The sequence below is a fragment of the Varanus komodoensis genome, unplaced genomic scaffold (genome assembly GCF_004798865.1).
Source record: "Varanus komodoensis strain SLA01 unplaced genomic scaffold, ASM479886v1 scaffold20_1, whole genome shotgun sequence".
NCBI lineage: Eukaryota > Metazoa > Chordata > Lepidosauria > Squamata > Varanidae > Varanus > Varanus komodoensis.
The window spans coordinates 10,819,866-10,837,963 of NW_025335587.1; the positions used below are offsets into that span (position 1 = coordinate 10,819,866).

Below are 18,098 nucleotides of genomic sequence, written 5' to 3' on the forward strand. Positions count from 1 at the left end.
AGAGAGCTAGTACAAGTAGCACCAAAAAAAAAAAAAAAAATGAAGCGACTGGGTCAAAGCCAAAAGGACACTCAGTTGTGGATGTATCTGGTGGTGAAAGAAGAGTCCAATGCTGTAAAGAACAATATTGCATAGGAACCTGGAATGTAAGATCTATGAATCAAGGTTAGCTGGACATGGTCAAACATGAGATAACAAGACTGAACATTGACATCTCAGAAATTAGTGAACTAAGATGGACAGTAATGGGTGAATTTAATTCAGATGACTATCAGGTATACTACTGTGAGCAAAAATCCCTCAGAAGAAATGGAGTAGCCTCCATAGCCAATAAAAGAGTAGGAAAAGTAGTACTGGGATACAAACTCCAAAATGACAGAATGACCTCAGTTCAAATCCAAACCATTCAACATCACAGTAGTCCAAGTCTGTGCCCCAACCGCTGATGCTGAAGAGGCTGAAGTTGACTGGTTCTATGAAGGCCTACAACATCTTCTAGAATGAACACCCACAAATGATGTCCTTATCATCATGGGGGATTGGAATGCTAAAGTAGGAAGTCAAAAGATAACCGGAATAACAAGCAAGTTTGGCCTTGGAGTACAAAATGAAGCAGGGCACAGGCTGGCAGAATTTTGTCAAGAGAATATGATGGTCATAGCAAACACTCTTTTCCAACAACCCAAGAGACAACTCTACACATGGACTTCACTAGATGGTCAACACAGAAATCAGATTGATTACGTGCCAAAGACGGAGAAGCTCTGTCCAGTCAATAAAAACAAGACCAGGAGCTAACTATGGCTCAGATGATGAGCTTCCTGTTGCAAAATTTAGGCTTCCAAGGACTTGCTGAAACACCACCAACTGACCGGCCCCATCACCCCTTGCTCCGCTGCTGTTGGAACGCATGGTAAGGCCAGGGACACTGCTGCCGCCACCTGCAACACTGGAAAGTCCTTGGTAGGCCCTGTCCCCACTTCCTTCACCTACCTGCACAGGTGGGAGCTGTGTTGGGCGGGGTGGAGATTGATCGTGGGGGGAGGGGCTGCGCCAGAGCCCTTTTCTCACCAGCCATGCCCAGGGCCGGTGGCTGGAGGGCCAGTGGCCAAAGAGCCAGCGGCCAAACAGCAGAGAAGTCTGGGGCCATGAGGGGCTGGGTCAGAGAGTCTGTCCATTCCCCCCCCCCTTCTTTCTCTAATTCTTTTCATTTCTTCTTTTAGTCTGGGACTGTATTTTATTGTTTTATTATTTTAAGGTTTTAATTCTGAATGGGAGTGCCTGGGGAGTGAGTGGGTGCCACCATTGGGGTGGTGATGGGCAGGAGAAGATATGGCGTTGGGGATCTAACGAGTCAGTACAGAAGAAAGAGGGACCGATGTCTTATATCTGTCACCTCTTCCCAACCAGAAGGTTCCTGGCAGCAATATCAACCAGCCCCTAGGCCTGACAGTGCTGCTACTGAACGCCAGGTTGGTTCAGGTCATGGCATCTGGTCCTATCACTTCCTGGCAAACAGATGGGGAAGAAATAGAGGTAGTGACAGATTTTATTTTTCTGGGCTCCAAGATCACAGCAGATGGTGACTGCAGCCAAGAAATTAAAAGACGCTTGCTCCTTGGGAGGAAAGCTATGGCAAATCTAGACAGCATAGTAAAAAGTAGAGACATCACCCTGCCAACTAAAGTGCGTATAGTCAAGGCTATGGTTTTCCCAGTTGCAATGTATGGCTGTGAAAGCTGGACCATAAGGAAGGCTGAGCGTCTAAGAATTGAGGCCTTTGAATTGCGGTGCTGGAAAGTCCCTTGGACTGTAATGGGATCAAACCAGTCAGTCAACCCTGAGATCAACCCTGACTGCTGTTTAGAAGGCCATATACTGAAGATGAAACTCAAATACTCTGGCCACCTAATGAGAAGGAAGGACTCATTGAAGAAAACCCTGATGCTGGGAACGATTGATAACTAACGAAGAAGGGGACGGCCGAGGATGAGGTGGCTAGATGGAGTTACTGAAGCAGGTGGTGTGAGCTTAGGTGGACTCTGAGGGATGGTGGAGGACAGGAGAGCCTGGAAGAATGTTGTCCATGGGGTCGTGTTGGGTTGGGCATGACTTCACGACTAATGACAAAAACAACAACAGAAAAACTATGTAATGCAATAGATGAGCAGCACTCCTATTTTCTGTATGTTTTCTTGTAAGAATTTAACACTCGTTATCCGGAAAAAAATGGGCAAGAATGCGCTGGAAGTACTCTCTCCAAGTTTAGTTATCAGAAGCTTTTAAACATACTCTTTTAAACTCTTTTTAAAGGAGCTTTACAGAACTTAAAAAACATTACCTCTTGGCTTTGGCTGACAACACCTCTTGAGTGTAAAAACTATATTATCTGTTCTAAGCATCTGCCCTTTTAAATGGTCCATCAATTCCTTCAGAGAGGGAAAAAATTTATCAGATCCCTGCAAAAGACATCCATCTTTCTTAATTTCAATCTGGAAGTTCTTGTACTGTTTAGGAGTATTCAGCAATTGCTGTGGGGAAGGAATAGGAGAAAGACAGAAGAAATCATTCTTAACTGAACCCATATAAAATAGATCTAATAGATAAAAGATCTAAATTTATTCCTGAAGAGATTCCAGTGAATGCAATGAAATCATACTCATAATTGGTCTAACATACATTTGCTAAAGCAATTTGATTGCATTTTGTGTCACAGTAAGGGACTCTGGACGTCTCCACATAAATTGAGAATATGCTTTTTTCTCTTACACAGAATTCAGAACAGACAGGTTTATTAACAAAGTAAGGTTGCTTACCTGTAACTGTCGTTCTTCAGGTGGTCATCTGTGCATTCACACATACGGGTGCTGTGCCTGCGCAGTGCCTATGTTTGGGAAGATTCTCCTATTTAAGCCTAGAGATTTTGGCAGAAGTCCCACCCATCTGCTCCTAGCATAAACAGGCTGGGTTCCCACCCTTTGTCAGTCCAGGTGGAGACTGATGTTTTGCTGGCTAGCTTGCCTAAGGTTTTACTGGAGTAAGAGCTGGTCGGAAACCACTGACACCAATGCGGGTCTGGCAGGTGGGTTGTGTGATTGAAAGGGTTAAAGCTAATCAATCTGACTTTCTTCTTCATGGTCTCTATGCATCACATATGGGTGACTAGCAGGCTTACTAATATAGGAGGTGGGAGGTGTTGTCTTTTCAGAATGGCAGAGAGGACAGCTTGACGGAAGGAGCAGTCTTGTCTTGCCTTGACATTGGGTTGGTAGTGGCATAGAAACGCTGATTGTGTTGACCAGGTTGCTGCCTTGCACAGTTCACAAAGTGGTAAGCCGCATGTAGCACTGTCAATATCGCTCTGGTGGAGTCAGCTTTCTGATGTTCTGGCAAGTCAAGGTTGGCCGACTGGTACACGAGTTTGATACTATCCAGTAGGATAGAAGTTGTGGGCTAATTGTTCCACCCTTTGAATAGTGTGCATATTTTGGTTTGGCGGATCAATGCCATACAGGAATGGTAGAAAGCGAGTGCTTTCCTTATATCCAATGTGTGTAATGATCTCTCAATTGGTGTCGAGGGTGTTGGAAAGAAAGTTGGCAGTATTATGTCCTGGTTTAAATGAAAGGCCAAGCAGACCTTCAGTAGGAATGCTATGTCTAATTGCAGGACTACCTTTTCTTTGTGAAAACTCAGGTACAGTTGATCTACCTTAGGTGCACATAATTTACTTGTTATTAGTGCCAATGTGATGGCTACTAAAAACAAGGTTTTCCATGAAAGAAGACAGTTCTGTGGAAGTGTTTTGAAGGGAGGTTTTGTGAAAGCTTGTAACACCACACATAGACTCCAGGTGGGGACCAGGGATCGGATAGGGGGGTGTGGGGTTCAGATTGTGAAGTCAGTTTCAGTCCATTCTGATGCGGGGAGTGAAGGAATTCTAGGATTTTGTATATCAGCATTATTGCCAGGTTGAAGGCATGCTTGGTTGTGTAACTCTTGAATCTGTTTCATTTAGCTGAGTACAACCATCTGGTGTTGGGACATAGCACTGCTAGTAATACAAGTTGTATTTGTGGGTCTAATATGGTGGTTTCCACTACTAATGGATCAACTAGGCAGTCAGTTGTAGTCTCCAGACATCTGGATCTAGGATTTCCTAGAGATCAGGTTTGACATTTCCGGTAGGTATAAGAAAGTCTGATTCGATAGTTGTAGAATGGATGGGAACCAAGGCTGTCTTGGCCACCAAGGTGTTACAAACTGCAAGACGTTCCTTCCTTCTGTATTTTTGCAATTATCCTGGTAATACAAGGGAAGGGTGGAAAGGCATAGAATAGCATCCTTTTCCAGGGGAGGAGGAGCACAACCCCAAGAGAATTCTGTCCCATGCTGGCTCAGGAGCAATACATGGTACAAGCTGTGATGGCATCTGTTGCAAAGAGTTCAATAGCCAGGGTGCCCCGCTTTGAGAAGATGTGGTATTTCACCTCTGCATTCAAGGGAGCTGCTGGTTGCTCAAGCTGGGAGATTTTTTGTTGTTGTACTATACATGATTTGCTCTAAGGAACAACTATATCTCCCTGATGAGATTTGGGTTTTTTTTTTATTTTTTGCTGGACCTGGTCCCCATTAAGAATAAAAAATTAATAATCCTAAAGAACAAAGAACATACATGATATACTATGAGAAGACCATTAGCACTGCTTTATTGGACCTGGAGAAGACTGGAAGTCAAGGCCCCTTGCTATGAAAGTTGGAACACTGCCTCTTCTTAACAAACTAATTCAAACTAATATTTTAATAGAGATAGAATGGGACTAATAATTCTAATATTGATAGAAGGCTAACTAGCATTATCCACTTTCATCTTTTGTCCTTTTTCTCCTCTTATCTTTTCCTTGCTTTTTCCCTTTCTTTCCTCCTTTCTTGACTCTCCTCCCCTAACTTTTCTGCTTTAAGCTGTACTGTCAAATTGTAGTTTACTTATAGGTAAGAAGAAATGTGAGAAGTATGGAAGAGCAGAGAAGAAGGACATCTGAAAAGAGATAGTCACCTGAGCTCTTTAGATTGAGTTTTAGAGACCATTATCAACTAATATTAATAAGATATTATCAACTAATATTAATTCACTGAATTTTTCCTTTAAGAGAATCAAAGCAGTTTTTCATGAGTCTTAAAAATATAGTGTCAGAGAGCCTTTCAGGGAATATGTCAAGAGTTAGGATTGCAACTGGTTCTGGATGGAGATCACCAGAGCCCTCAATAACTGAAGAATGGAGAAATAGATTGGTGGAGTGTGCTGTTTAGAAGATTGTTAGAGGAATGTGCAGCATAAGTGGATTTGAGGTGTTTAAAAAGATAGGGAAAGCTGTGGTGGATCTGAAGTGATTGGAAGATCTGTTGTTGTTGTTGTATGGATTAAGGATTTTTGTGTGTGTTACATTTTTATGGAGTGTTGATGGATAGATTCCAAGGGCTGATTGTACTGGTTGGATCTGTATCAAATTCCCTTGGCAATTTTGTCTACTTCAGCTTGCTCTGTTTATTATACTTGTTTTGCTTCCAAATTTAAAAAAAAAACCAAAGAAAGAAAGAAAGAAAGAAAGCAAGCAAGCAAGCAAGCAAGCAAGCAAGCAAGCAAGCAAGCAAACAAGCAAGCAAGCTGTCTCTCAGATAGGTCAACTGGTTGGATCACATCTTTTGCTAGTAAGGTCTTAACTTCTTTTAATGCTGAAGAAGAGGGAGCTCTCCAGACCATTCCGAGAGGGGGCAAGGTGTCAAACCTGATTTTATATCTGTGTTCTATAATCAATAGTAGCCACTGGTCAGATGTGATGGATCCCCAGATGGGAAGATGGTATTTGAGTAGGTCATCATATGGGAATGGTGAAGTGAGAGTAGAACTGGTTTGCATTACCCAACAATGTTGTCTCTTTTCACTATCTAGCTTTTTTTAGATTGTTGGAAATGGGTAGTATCATTGCAGCATTGTCAGCTTGGTGGATGTTGTTCATATTGTTGGTACCTGGAAAAGTAATTCAGCTGCCTCAATTGGTAAGGTCAGTACAGTTGTACCTTGGCTCACAAACTTAATCTGTTCCACAACTCTGGTTGTGACCCAAACTGGTTGTGAGCCAAGTCAATTTCCCCATAAGGTTCAATGTAAATAAGGTAACTATTTTTGTAATTCTGTAACTATTTTTTTTAATCAGAAAAATTTGAAACAAAGTGACAAAGAACAACAAAGTGACAAAGAACAACAAAGTGACAAAGTACTGTACAGTACAGTGGAGAACACTAACCTAGGTGGGGGGGGAGGTTATTGTTTTGAGGGAGAGTCCCCCTCCATAAGGACATTGGGGAGATCTCTTTCAAGGGTTTCCTCTTTCTTTGTCTCTTAGCTGCAGGGTCAATTTTGGCAAAAAATCTGTCTATAGTCACTTGTTTTTCCCTGCACTGCATAACCCAAAATGACAAAGAACAGCAAAGATCGTGGCCATCTCCCCCCGCCACCCACCCCAAGCATGACCTTGATCGCACCTGTGTTCCCTGCACGAGTGTAACCATGATTGCAGCCACAGACAGGTGCAATCACGGTCACGCTCAGACAGGGAACACAGGTGTGATCGCAGCCATCTCGCCCCTCCCCCGAGCACAACTGCGATTGCGCCCATGCAGGGAAGATGGGCGCAATCGCGATCATCACCCGATGTGGAGTTCGCGACCTGAGGCAATTTTTTTCTGAAATTTCTGTTTGCGACCCAATTTGGTCATGAACTGAGGCGTTTGTGAGCTGAGGTACTGCTGTACTCCGAAGAGCGGGCCCATGGGCACTTACGTGATCTTGACTGGTTGGAGCCAAAACCCATCTGTTGAGCCATCATCCTGGATTTTTGAAAAGTATCTAGGCATTTGTCAGTCCTTGAATGGAACAGGCCTTTCCCCATCAAATGGCATGTTTTCCATTCTTGATCAGGTCTCTTGCAAGAGATTGGCCGCTCAAAGCCACATGTGTCTGTGAACCACTCCCATGCTGATATCTCTCCTGGAATCACAACCAACATGATGGCGCACCATTGTGATCTGCTGGCTTGACAGTTGTATGGCTTCTCCAATGAAGACTCTGGCTAGGTGTCATTGTTGGTCCAGGAGGAAGGCAGTCAGAGACTCAATTTTCTGCCAAGGGAAGACTTGGTACCTTCCCATCATAGCCTTGTAATTAGATATGCGGAGGTCCAAGTCTCATGGCAGAATAGATATGGTAAGCCATCCTGTCAAGGTGGTGTCCCTCATGATCATTTGGTGTAGATTTTCTCATTGTTGGCGTCCTTGCATGACTTCAACAATTATAGAGTTTGGTTGCAGGTGATGCAGCTGAAAGGGTACATCCCATTCCTGGACTCTGTACATCCCCTCCAGGTGCCATGAGGCAGGATGGAGCTGGGTAGGTAGTTCCCACAGTTCTCTCATTGCCCGCTGTAGTGTCCGAATAGAGGAATTGCCACTGGAACAGAGTCCCCTGTACGGATCACATAATAAACCATGACTTCTTCAGGTTCAGTGATATGCTGAGCCTGAATTCCCAGTGATGTGGCCATAGGAAGGACCTGTTCCAAATAATGGTCCAAACCCTCTCCTAGTGATCCCAGGCCCTGCAATGAGACCACATTGTCTGGTGAGGTGGAGATGGCCTCTTCGGTCTCTGGATGTGATTCAGAGTAAGAGGCATATGTGAGAGGAGGACGAACTGGCTGATGGCATGAGTGATTCCCATTCATTGGCCTGCCTTCTTGATGGGGGAGGCTGTGCTGAACTGTATGGAGCTTGGTCCAAATGTTGGCATTGGTGTTGAGGACACCTTGGGTTGGTAGGTTGAGCTTGGACTGGTGGCCATAGATATTCATACAAGGGTAGTGTTTGCTCCCACAGATACCTAGGTCCATAGTGTCCAACATATAGTGGTGCCTCATATGGTTCGAGGTACTAATGGATGGGTGGGTCAATACTCGTAATGGATTGGGAGACACTAATCCATACGGGCACGGAGTTGGAGGAAGTGGGAGCTGCGTCTCTCTTCTTGGTATCGGCCAGTCTGGCAATGGAGGTAGGCCCAGTGATTGAGCTGGAGTCCTGGATCTCCCCTTTTGAGAAGGAAGACAGAGGGGCTGTCTCTGTTGGGATGTGCTGTGGTTCCGATTGGGATGGTATTGTCAGAATGAACAGAGTTAGAGACGCTCGGATTAGAGGCAAGGCTTTGTCGTAATTGCTGGAGTCGATGACAGGATGAGTGAGGTGACTTTGCTTTTTCTTGGGTTTGTCCTTGCCTGCTCTTTTGGCCTGCCTGAGCTCTTTGGCCTTAAAGTACTTCTTCTCCTTATGGTTTTTTGGGGGAGCTGGAGGAAGATGGCTATTTAGGAGCTGATGTCGATAGTTTTGAGACAGTTTGTTTGCCAACAGGGTGTGCTTTAGCACAATTTGAGCAGAGGCAGATGTTCCACATTGCCTCCAAGGCTTTGTCCCAGAGCTCCATCTTTAAATAGCCTTCCCTGTTCTTTCAGACCCCCTTAGTGTAGGTCTGGCAGTGAGGGCACTTATCAATGCAGTGTCCCTCATGCAAGCACAGCAAGCAGAGAGAATACCCATCTGTGGAAGGCAGTTTCACACCACAATTTGCACACTTTCGAAAAGCTGGTTTCTGAACGATTGAGTACAATAATGAAGGTAAGGTTGAGGCAAAGAAAGAATGATAGAATGCCGAGGGAGAAGCTGAGGTATAGACTGATGATAGACAGGTTTTGTCTGTCTCTCTGCCTTTCTGTTTTAAGGGAATAAGCATAAGGATGATAGAGGTGAGGAAAAGAGGGGGTAAAAGTGTAGAAAGATGAGGACAGTTAAGATATTTAGCAGTAGAAATTTGAGGTAAAAGTTGAAGCTAGAAAGAAATCTGTGGCACAGTGAAAATAGTGGTTGAAAGAGAACTGACAAAGGACAAAAGCCCCACCTATTTATATTAGGAGTAGAAGGGCGGGCCTCTAGCCAAAAATTCTACACTTAGCTAGGAGAATTTTCCTGAACAAAGGCACTGCGCAGAAGCAGCACCCATATCTGTGATGCACAGAGATCACAAAGGAGAATTTTGCCATCCATCTTAAATGTAAAAATGTTGTATAATTTGCAGAGGTGCTATGACAGTCAGAGGAATTCAGATCTACTCAGTACTAAATATGCAAATTCATACTTTAGTCAAGAAATCAGATACTACTAAAGACAAGAAGAAGGGGGCTTCAGTTAGAGTCCTGAGAACCATGTTCAGGTTCCAGGTGGGGAACCTTGGAACCAGGATCAAGATGGGCCACCAAGGCAGCCACAGGAAGAAGTTCCCATGTGGCAGCCTCTGGGTACACAACCTATGTAATGGCAGGCAGGAGGTTTGGCCTACATGCTCTTCTTTGACCAGTGGTACTACGAGACCTGGAATCTGAGTGGGTTTTTTTAATTGCTCTTACTGCACAAATTTCAAAAGGTATGCCTCCCACAATGAGGCAGAACAAGTAGCTGGAATTTCTGGAGGAGGCCCTACCAGGAAGATCAGATGAAAGGTCTGTCTTCCTGGCACTAGATAGGGGGCTAACTGGCCTCTTGCACTTGCAGGGAGGGGGCATCACAGTAGACTCAGCTGGGTCCATCTTACAGGCTCTCATAAGTAATTGGGAAGGATTAGCACTGGATTTTCATAAGCATAAAATCTGGAACCGTTAAAGTCAACTACAGTTACCTCTCAATTCTATACCACAAACATTACCTTCTATAAATCAAAAGATAATCTTTACAGATAAAATCACTAGGCCCACAACTGATAAAATTCCACCATACCTGTGAGTATTCATTACATATTACAGTCAAGAGGATACTATTGAAGTCTGTGCAACTCCACCTCAAGATATACATCCCTTCCTCATTGCCTTCCTGTTTCAGCTTGTTGATGGCATATTCTGTGCTGAAAGTATTTAGAATATGAGTAATTATGTAAGATAATTCAACATCTCTTTGAAAAGAAAATCTTCGATAGTAGTTTAACATACAAACACATTATGAATACACTTTGACAAGTGTGGGGGGATTAAAAAGTATGGGAAAAATGAAATATGTATTTTAAACAGGAATCTATAAGAATTAAAGGACAGAGAGTTTTAAGTAAGAAATCTAAATTATGAAAAACTATTTTTATGACCCAAAATGATCTCAAAAACTGGACTTCAGGTACAAACTCAAATTCTGTGAATTAACTAAAGCTTTGTAATATTCATTTACAAAATGTTAAATGTTTTGATTAATTACTAAAGGAAGCATCCAAGAGATAAATGGTTTTAAAAAGGGAAAAGATTGTGGGCAACTTACACAGCTTACTCAGATGTGCACATGTAGCTCCTGCACAAACTGAGGATTCTCAGAATAACATAAATTTTTCTAAGAATCAGTTTGCACTACCTAAAGATAATTTCCCACAACAAAAGAACAGAATGCTTATTCAGAGGCCCTAAATGCATGTTTTGGTGTTTGCTTTAGAGCTTTCATAATATTAGGTTAACCAGTGGGACTGAATATGGGCAAACATACCACAAAGAATCTATGCTTTAAGAACAATTTGAAATGGATGAAGCAGTTATGTTTCCTTTAGATATAGTTTCACATCATCAGGTTTTAGTTTTTTAAAAGACATAAGCATTCAAGTTGTAACTATTCTGCAAAGTCAAAAGTAAGATCTGTGAGAAGAAAGATGCACATTATTTAGATAAAGATTATTATCTCTTTAAAAGACAGAATGCTCAAAGGACATTAACTAACCAAATTGGGCCATGGCAGCCATTTTTAATGTTGTGTTTTATCAAGGGAGGTGCAACATCTGTACACAGATAGTGATGGGCATCTGCGGTAAGCCTGAAGTAGCCATCTATCAAGGCAGCAAATGACAAGGCTTCCTCATGTGAAGACAGTTTAAATTCCTAGAAAAGAAATCAATTTACTTTAATTCTGTCCAGAATTTTAATTATTATAAAAGTATATCCTTTCTTACCCACAGTTTTCCTGAAACAGAAAAATCAAACATAAACTTGGAAAGCTTTTCTCATGTCCACTGCCACAAGAAGATAACTCAGGGCCTGATAAAATGGGAAACGCCATTTCTAGACCTAGATAATTGTCCAAACATGTACATCTTCTCTTTATCTAGAACTGTTGAACTTGAATCACAACTTCCTCAGTTTTGGTTCAATACAGAAACCAAAGCTTCTGGATGTGAACAATATAAATTATCTCTCTTTCTAATCAGAAGCAAGTCTTGTTGATTTCAGAAGTTCTTATTTCCAAGTAATCTACACAGGATTGCAGCCTTCATGAAATAACATGAATACCTGGACTGTTCTATTGTATTTTGGTAACATCTTCCTCCAATGTTTTAGATGACCACATATACAGATATGCATGGATATGATGTGCTTCTTGTGTGAGCCATCCCGAGGCTATATAGCAAGGGGACGGCATACAAAAACTTTAAATAAATAAATGTACTTTGCAGTGCTAAAATTCCACCGCTCTTAAAAAAAGACAAGTTCCTACTTGAGCTAAACATATCCAAAAGTTTAGATGAGCAAGGGCCTTTTTACATCTTAAAGGAATTAGTAAATGTTAACACAGCATTGTGAACTTTAACATTTTTACTTTATCTATATTATAAAAATATGCCTATAGGAGTGGGGAAGCAGAGGTCAACTACTGCTCAAAAAAGGCAGTACTGTGCATGAAGAGAGATTTGCAGCCACCCCATATGTGGCAGGCACATTGTAAGTTTAACATACATATTCACACTGCCACTGCAAGACAACATGTCTCCCAGTCTTTCAGTGCATGATTATTATGAAGTAATGGTCTTAGTGTATGTTAGTAGTAAGGGCATACAAGAAAGGGAGTGCTGTTTATATAATCAGCAGCACGTAGTGTAAGCATATAAAATATTTAAAGGATTTAAAACATTTACCATCCTTTTGTTATCTTGCTTGTAGATGCAGATGATGGACTTCTTGATCACAAGGTGGGTAATTTCAGGAAAGTAAGAAAAATTTTTCCATTCCTCCCTCTTATTTTTTCCTTCATTTTTCTTGACTTTACTGTCTGTTTTTTTCTTCTTCATTTTATGCTTTTCTTTCTCACTCTGTGTAACCTGCTTGACACAAATGAATAGAGATTAAGAGATAGGAAGAGGAGAGGCAGGCTGCAGAATTGGAATAAAAGATCAAGATCATCAAAACTATTTCCAATCACAAAGTATCAGTGTGAAAACAGGACAATGAAGAAAGTTGACAGGAAGAAACTGATGTGTTTGAGATTTAGTGCTAGAGGAGAGCTTTGCAAATACCCTGGATTGCCAGAAAGACAAACAAATAGGTCCTAGATCAAATCAGGCTGGACCTGGCCCTAAAGCAAAAATGACAAAACTGAGTTTGGTATATCATGAGAAGGCAACACTCACTGGAGAAGGCAATCATGTTAGGGAGCATCAAAGGCAGAGGACAAAAGGCAAGACTAAATATGAGATGGACTGAATCCATAAAGGAAGCCACAGCTGAACAGAGCTGCCATGGGCAGAACATTTTGGAGGGCTTTCATTCAGGGTTGATGTAAGTCAGAGAAGACTTGGCAGCTCATAAGAACAACATGGACAGAAGGCATACGAAGATTAGTATGAGAACAATGAAATGTAAGAGTGAAATTAAATTAAATGCTGGAGGGATTTTTAAAAAGTCTACTGATAAAGTAAAGGTGGATTTTCCTGCTCTGCACAGGGTTAAGTGTTCAAGCAAGTATTTTAGATGATGATATGAGCATGTTTGTAAATGCACACTTGTATAAATGAATACTCAGTCCTGTTTAGCTCCTGATCTTTTTCACAAATCCATCGAAAGAAAAATTCAGAAATGTCCAGTTTGAACTTTAACCATAAGGTTTGACTCTGAAAATATTTTATGTACTTAAGAAAATATTATTTTGAAACCAAGTATGTTTATATACATAAGTACAAATTAAATTACAGTACCTAGCTGTGTTTGCCTATAACAATAAACTAGGATTATACATTAGTTTGATTTTCTGTTGATCCATTTGGCCTTCCTTTGTACAAGTGGGTAAAAAACCACTTGATTGGTTGATCCCAAATTACTCAGGATATATAAGAGAACAACAAACTTATCCTCTTCTAATTTATTTTATTTAACTAAAGGGAATGAACATGTTGCATGCATAAGCATGCTGCTCCTTCACAGAAAGCCAGGATAAGCTTACTTTTCTGTGTGATCATGGGTGTGGATTGACAGCAAATTTATTTGAAATTTTGAAGTCTCAGATGTTGCTGTTTCTGAAATGAACAATGCTATATAGATAAATATTCCTAGTACTTAATCTATGCATCAGATCAATTAATTTTCTATTTTAGTTCACAAAAAGTCTGGGTTCAGATATGACTCTCACAGCCTCTGACACGATGATTGCAGGTTGTTTACAGAAAGCAGAGATGAAGAGCACATCAAATGTAGGGCACATTCTCACAGTACACTAAGCCACCCTATGAATAAGCTAAGTAGTGTGGGTTATGCCAGGAAAAACCCATGGATTGCCTGGCAGACTATCAGGCTCACTGTGGCTTGTTTTCTCCCTCCTTCCCCCTCAGTCCTCCAACAAAAATATTCCAATGTTCTTTGTGAAAGAACCCATCTATTCCCACTGCTTGGTTTAATCACTACCTGTTTTCATTTGTTGCTGCATTCTATTCTATTCTATTCTATTCTATTCTATTCTATTCTATTCTATTCTATACTATTCTACTGAGTTTCAAAAAAGCACAATTGAGGTCATATTTTTGCCATCTGATAACTGTACAACTGTGTTTTTCATCTGTTGGTCTTGTCCATTTACAAGTGTCCTCTACCATCCCCCAGAGTCCACCTAAGCTCACATCGACTGCTTCAGTTATCTAGTCACCTCATCCTCTGCTGTCCCCTTCTTTTGTCATCAATTGTTCCCAGGATCAGGGTCTTTTCCAGCGAGTCCTTCCTTCTCATTAGGTGGCCAAAGTATTTGAGTTTCATCTTCAGTATCTGGCCTTCTAAATAGCAGTCAGGGTTGATCTCCTCTAAGACTGACTGGTTTGATCTCCTTGCAGTCTAAGGGACTCGCAGGAGTCTCCTCTATCACCACAATTCAAAGGCCTCAATCCTTTGGCGCTCAGCCTTCCTTATGGTTCAACTTTCACAGCCATACACTGCAACTGGGAAAACCATAGCCTTGACTATACGAACTTTTGTCGGCAGAGTGATGTCTCTGCTTTTTAGTATGCTGTCTAGATTTGCCATAGCTTTCCTCCCAAGGAGCAAGCATCTTTGAATTTCTTGGCTGCAGCCCCTGTCTGTGGTGGTCTTGGAGCCCAGGAAAATAAAATCTGTTACTAGTAGCAAATGGAGGTACACTAAAAGGAGGTGGCAACAATCTCATCCCCTTACCAATGGCTGACAGTTCTCATTGTTTTCCACCTTTTCAACAATTCCCTGAGTCTTCAGCTGCTCCAGAAAGGGTTGAGAGAACTGACAAGGAACCACACAAACCATGGGAGTAAATGCACTGAAAAACAGGCTTGAAAAGGAGAGGGATATTAATATCTCCAATTTCCAGAGCAGCAGGACACTGTGAAGTGTTGAAAGTGTCATTTCAACACTGCTGAATAGTTCAGTACTTAGGGGGTCACCTCTTTCTTTTAGTGCACCTATTCTTTCCCTTTTACTGTTCAGTTGGCAGATTGCAAGCTTGCATTTATTAACCTATATGCAGTCCTGCCTTCTCAGCCTGTCATCTACTTCACTTCCTTGGAAAGCGAAACTTATAAGGCAAGACTACACAGACAGCTAGAAGTGCACAGTAGTGTCCCTGCTTGTCCCTGTATCGACAAAAATTATTAAGAATTAAAAAATGACAGACTTGCACAAATTTCTGGGGCCAAAGCATTTTTAAAAGGGTGATGAACCAAGTAGCTCCAAAGAGCGGTGGTCAAGACCAACCGCAAAAGTGAAGCACTGTGCAGAACAGTGCAAGTGGGATGGGGGGAGGTGTTGGTCCTCTTATGCAGCTCACTAGTCAATCCCTGTAACCTATGACAAAATCTGTCTCCCAGATTCAGATAATACAACATCCCAGTATGACAAGCCAGTTACTATCAGGATGGCTTGCTTTCCCCAAAATAAGCCATCCTGAAAGAAGCAGTTTGGGTTAGGATGGCACAATAACCCACCATGGGTAGTTACCCATGATAGATTGTCATGTTGTGCAAAAAGAGATGTTGCATTACATGTGAACGATGTCTTCCCTCCCTCACAGAGCTTGGTACCATTCCCCTCCCAATTCAGATTCTGTTAAACACTTCCAAAACCTAAATATATTAAATAGTCTCATGAAGCTAAACTTACAAACAAGCCACCTTAGAAAATATGTTTAAAATCAGGAATATTAAGTTAGTCTGATTCAAATTTGCTTTCATATCACTCATGTATGTACTCCATGATACTTACATATGATTTGAGCCGCCATTCAATTCCATGATTGCCTGTTACCATCACTTCATAATTTGGGATGTCTGTAGAGTCTTCCAGGTTACAGTTCTTCTCATTCTCAAATGAAACATGCAATGAGGCAGCGTCGAAGATTTCTGCTCCATAATGCTTTGTTAATGTTTCCATTGTGGACAAGTATTTCACCTTCAGATCATGTGGAGAAACACTGCTGTCACAAATGGTTTTATTGTTAAATTCCTTAAGGAAATCCTTGAAAACATTGTTTATCCGTATTCTGGTCAAGATGTTCCTCTGTCTAATTGTTTTGCTCAAAGTTTCAGGAATATACCTTTTATAACTAGAAAGAATGAAAGACAGAAAAATGCATATTACTGCCTCTGTCAATCTATTTTCTTCTACATTGCCAGAGGGACTATTTCATGAAAACCAAGGTATAAGAAAGATTTGAAAGAAAATCTCTTTGGAAGAATAAACAAAAAGACAAGTCTGAGATTTCAGGGTGCAATGTATTCACAAATATAAGGGCAATGTCCAATAGTTTTTGCTCAATAACCTCTCCTCAAAATATACTTATTTTTTTCACACCATGGACAATTTAATAACAAAGGGATACCTAGAATTCATGGTGTGCTTTTATTTTGTATCCTAAAAAGGTCTTTGGTAGAAAAGATGCCCTCATACAAGACTTTTTGAAAAAAAATTAATATATGACTGTCTAGTGATGTAAACTTTGTTAAATCCATTCTGTCAGTGTTTTGCAGATTATCAGGCATATTGTGTTCTACTGTCTGCTCACTGATGGAAGTGGAATTATTTTTACAATAAGTTTGTTCTATTTATGCTGATTCACATAGGTCCTACTATGCACTTGTGTAAATTCACCAAGTGCACAGATGCACTTTCGTACAAAATGCTTTCCCAATGAAAAGCAGGTCTACAAGACCAGATGATCTTTTAAAAAAGCCACTACACTGGGGAATCTGAAGTTCAGATTCAGAGAAATCCAAATTTATTTGAATCATTACAGATTTTTCCAATATTCCTACCTGTAACTCTATGCAAAGTTAGTCTAAACAAGCAAAACTTAGAGAACATACATATGCTATTTATGCAAAGGAAACTAAAGGCATTACATGCCTCACTCTTACTCAAAACATCCTTGTGATAAAGATTAACAGTGACTCAATTCAAGTGACTCACAAAATCGTATTTTCAAAGTTTGACTGTGATTTGTTATGATCAAATTAGCAAAGTATTGTTTCCAGGGCTGATGAAAAATGAAAGAATTGAGGCTCTCTCAGGTGATTCTCTAAGCATGCCCTCAGCTTGATTATAGTCCACTCATAGCCTATTGTTCCTGTTACCCTTTTTCCTGTTCCTAAGAGCAAATAAAGCACATGCACACAACCACACACATGCACACACAGAGTGAGAGCATTTTATACCACCCAACAGCTGATGTTCTTTGGGCAGTGAACAACTTTAGTAAATAAAATAAAAATGCAATATAGAATACAACATAGAATTACATTAAAAATTACAACTACATTTAAAGCCACATTTTTAAAACCAAACAGAGTTAACAATAGCTAAAAAGAGTAGCTATTGTGGTTTCAAGCTGTGTGTGACTTTATAGGTTAAAATTAACACCTTGAATTGGCCTTGGAAGACTCAGGCCTGGTGAGGATGCTTGGGGACAGTTGAGAAAGAAGACTGCTGCACTTTAAGACCTGCTGCAAGTTTCCAACCACCACCTACCATCTTCCAACTATCTTCACAATCACATCCGAGCCCATCACTGCAGAGTGAATTCACCTGACTTGGCAATCCAACAGCCTCCTGGGAATGTAAACAGTCCTTCTGCTGGGCAGAGGGCTGCCACCAAGGGGTTGTCCTGGCAAGTGTGTCTCCAAAGAGGACAACATGAAAGGGGAGTGCTCCTTTGGTCTGCTCTTTGAAATGTCCACAGGATAAGTGCTTCACCTGCCCCTTGCTTATGTGGGCCTATGCATAGGACTGTGCCTGGAAGGAAGGATATCATGCCAAGTGGAAAGATGGTGGAATCCCAATCACCATAGTGATGAGTAGATGAAAACAGGGTGCTGAGAGGAAGACTGGCCAAGTAAGGGGAATGCATCCCAGACAGCTCATGGCTCTGCCATGTTCTGGTCTTCCTTCCAACTGCAGGTTTAATTGTTGTGACATCAGTCTGCCCTCAAGTTTCTAGATTTGCTTTTAAATGTTGGATCAGAGCAACATAAAACCTCCCCCATCCATGATGTTTCCTCATAATGAATGAGATAGCTGACCTTACCACTTTGTAATGGTTAGATCAGTGCTGAGATTTAGACTGATGGCTCATTTCCCCTTCACAAGGGTGTGGGAACTATTAAGATGGTCTGTCCCTGGAGGCTAATGGATCCGAATGGTTTCCAGCAAGCACTGGGGATTTTACAGCTGATATGGCTGGTACTTCTGTGGAAT

General features: G+C 41.2%; 1 protein-coding gene across 5 annotated transcripts in view; it reads right to left on the reverse strand.

The window, feature by feature from the left end:
- The window catches only part of JAK1 (Janus kinase 1), a 104,837-nt gene that overhangs the window by 32,536 nt on the left and 54,203 nt on the right, over window positions 1-18,098 (reverse strand). For all 5 annotated transcript variants that reach the window (XM_044430072.1, XM_044430071.1, XM_044430069.1 and 2 more), the window contains 5 exons: window positions 15,612-15,951; window positions 12,038-12,220; window positions 10,849-11,006; window positions 9,877-10,000; window positions 2,342-2,531 (listed from right to left, as the gene is read on the reverse strand). In XM_044430072.1, the coding sequence (XP_044286007.1) occupies window positions 2,342-2,531; window positions 9,877-10,000; window positions 10,849-11,006; window positions 12,038-12,220; window positions 15,612-15,951 (995 nt within the window). The remainder of the gene's footprint in view (window positions 1-2,341; window positions 2,532-9,876; window positions 10,001-10,848; window positions 11,007-12,037; window positions 12,221-15,611; window positions 15,952-18,098) is intronic.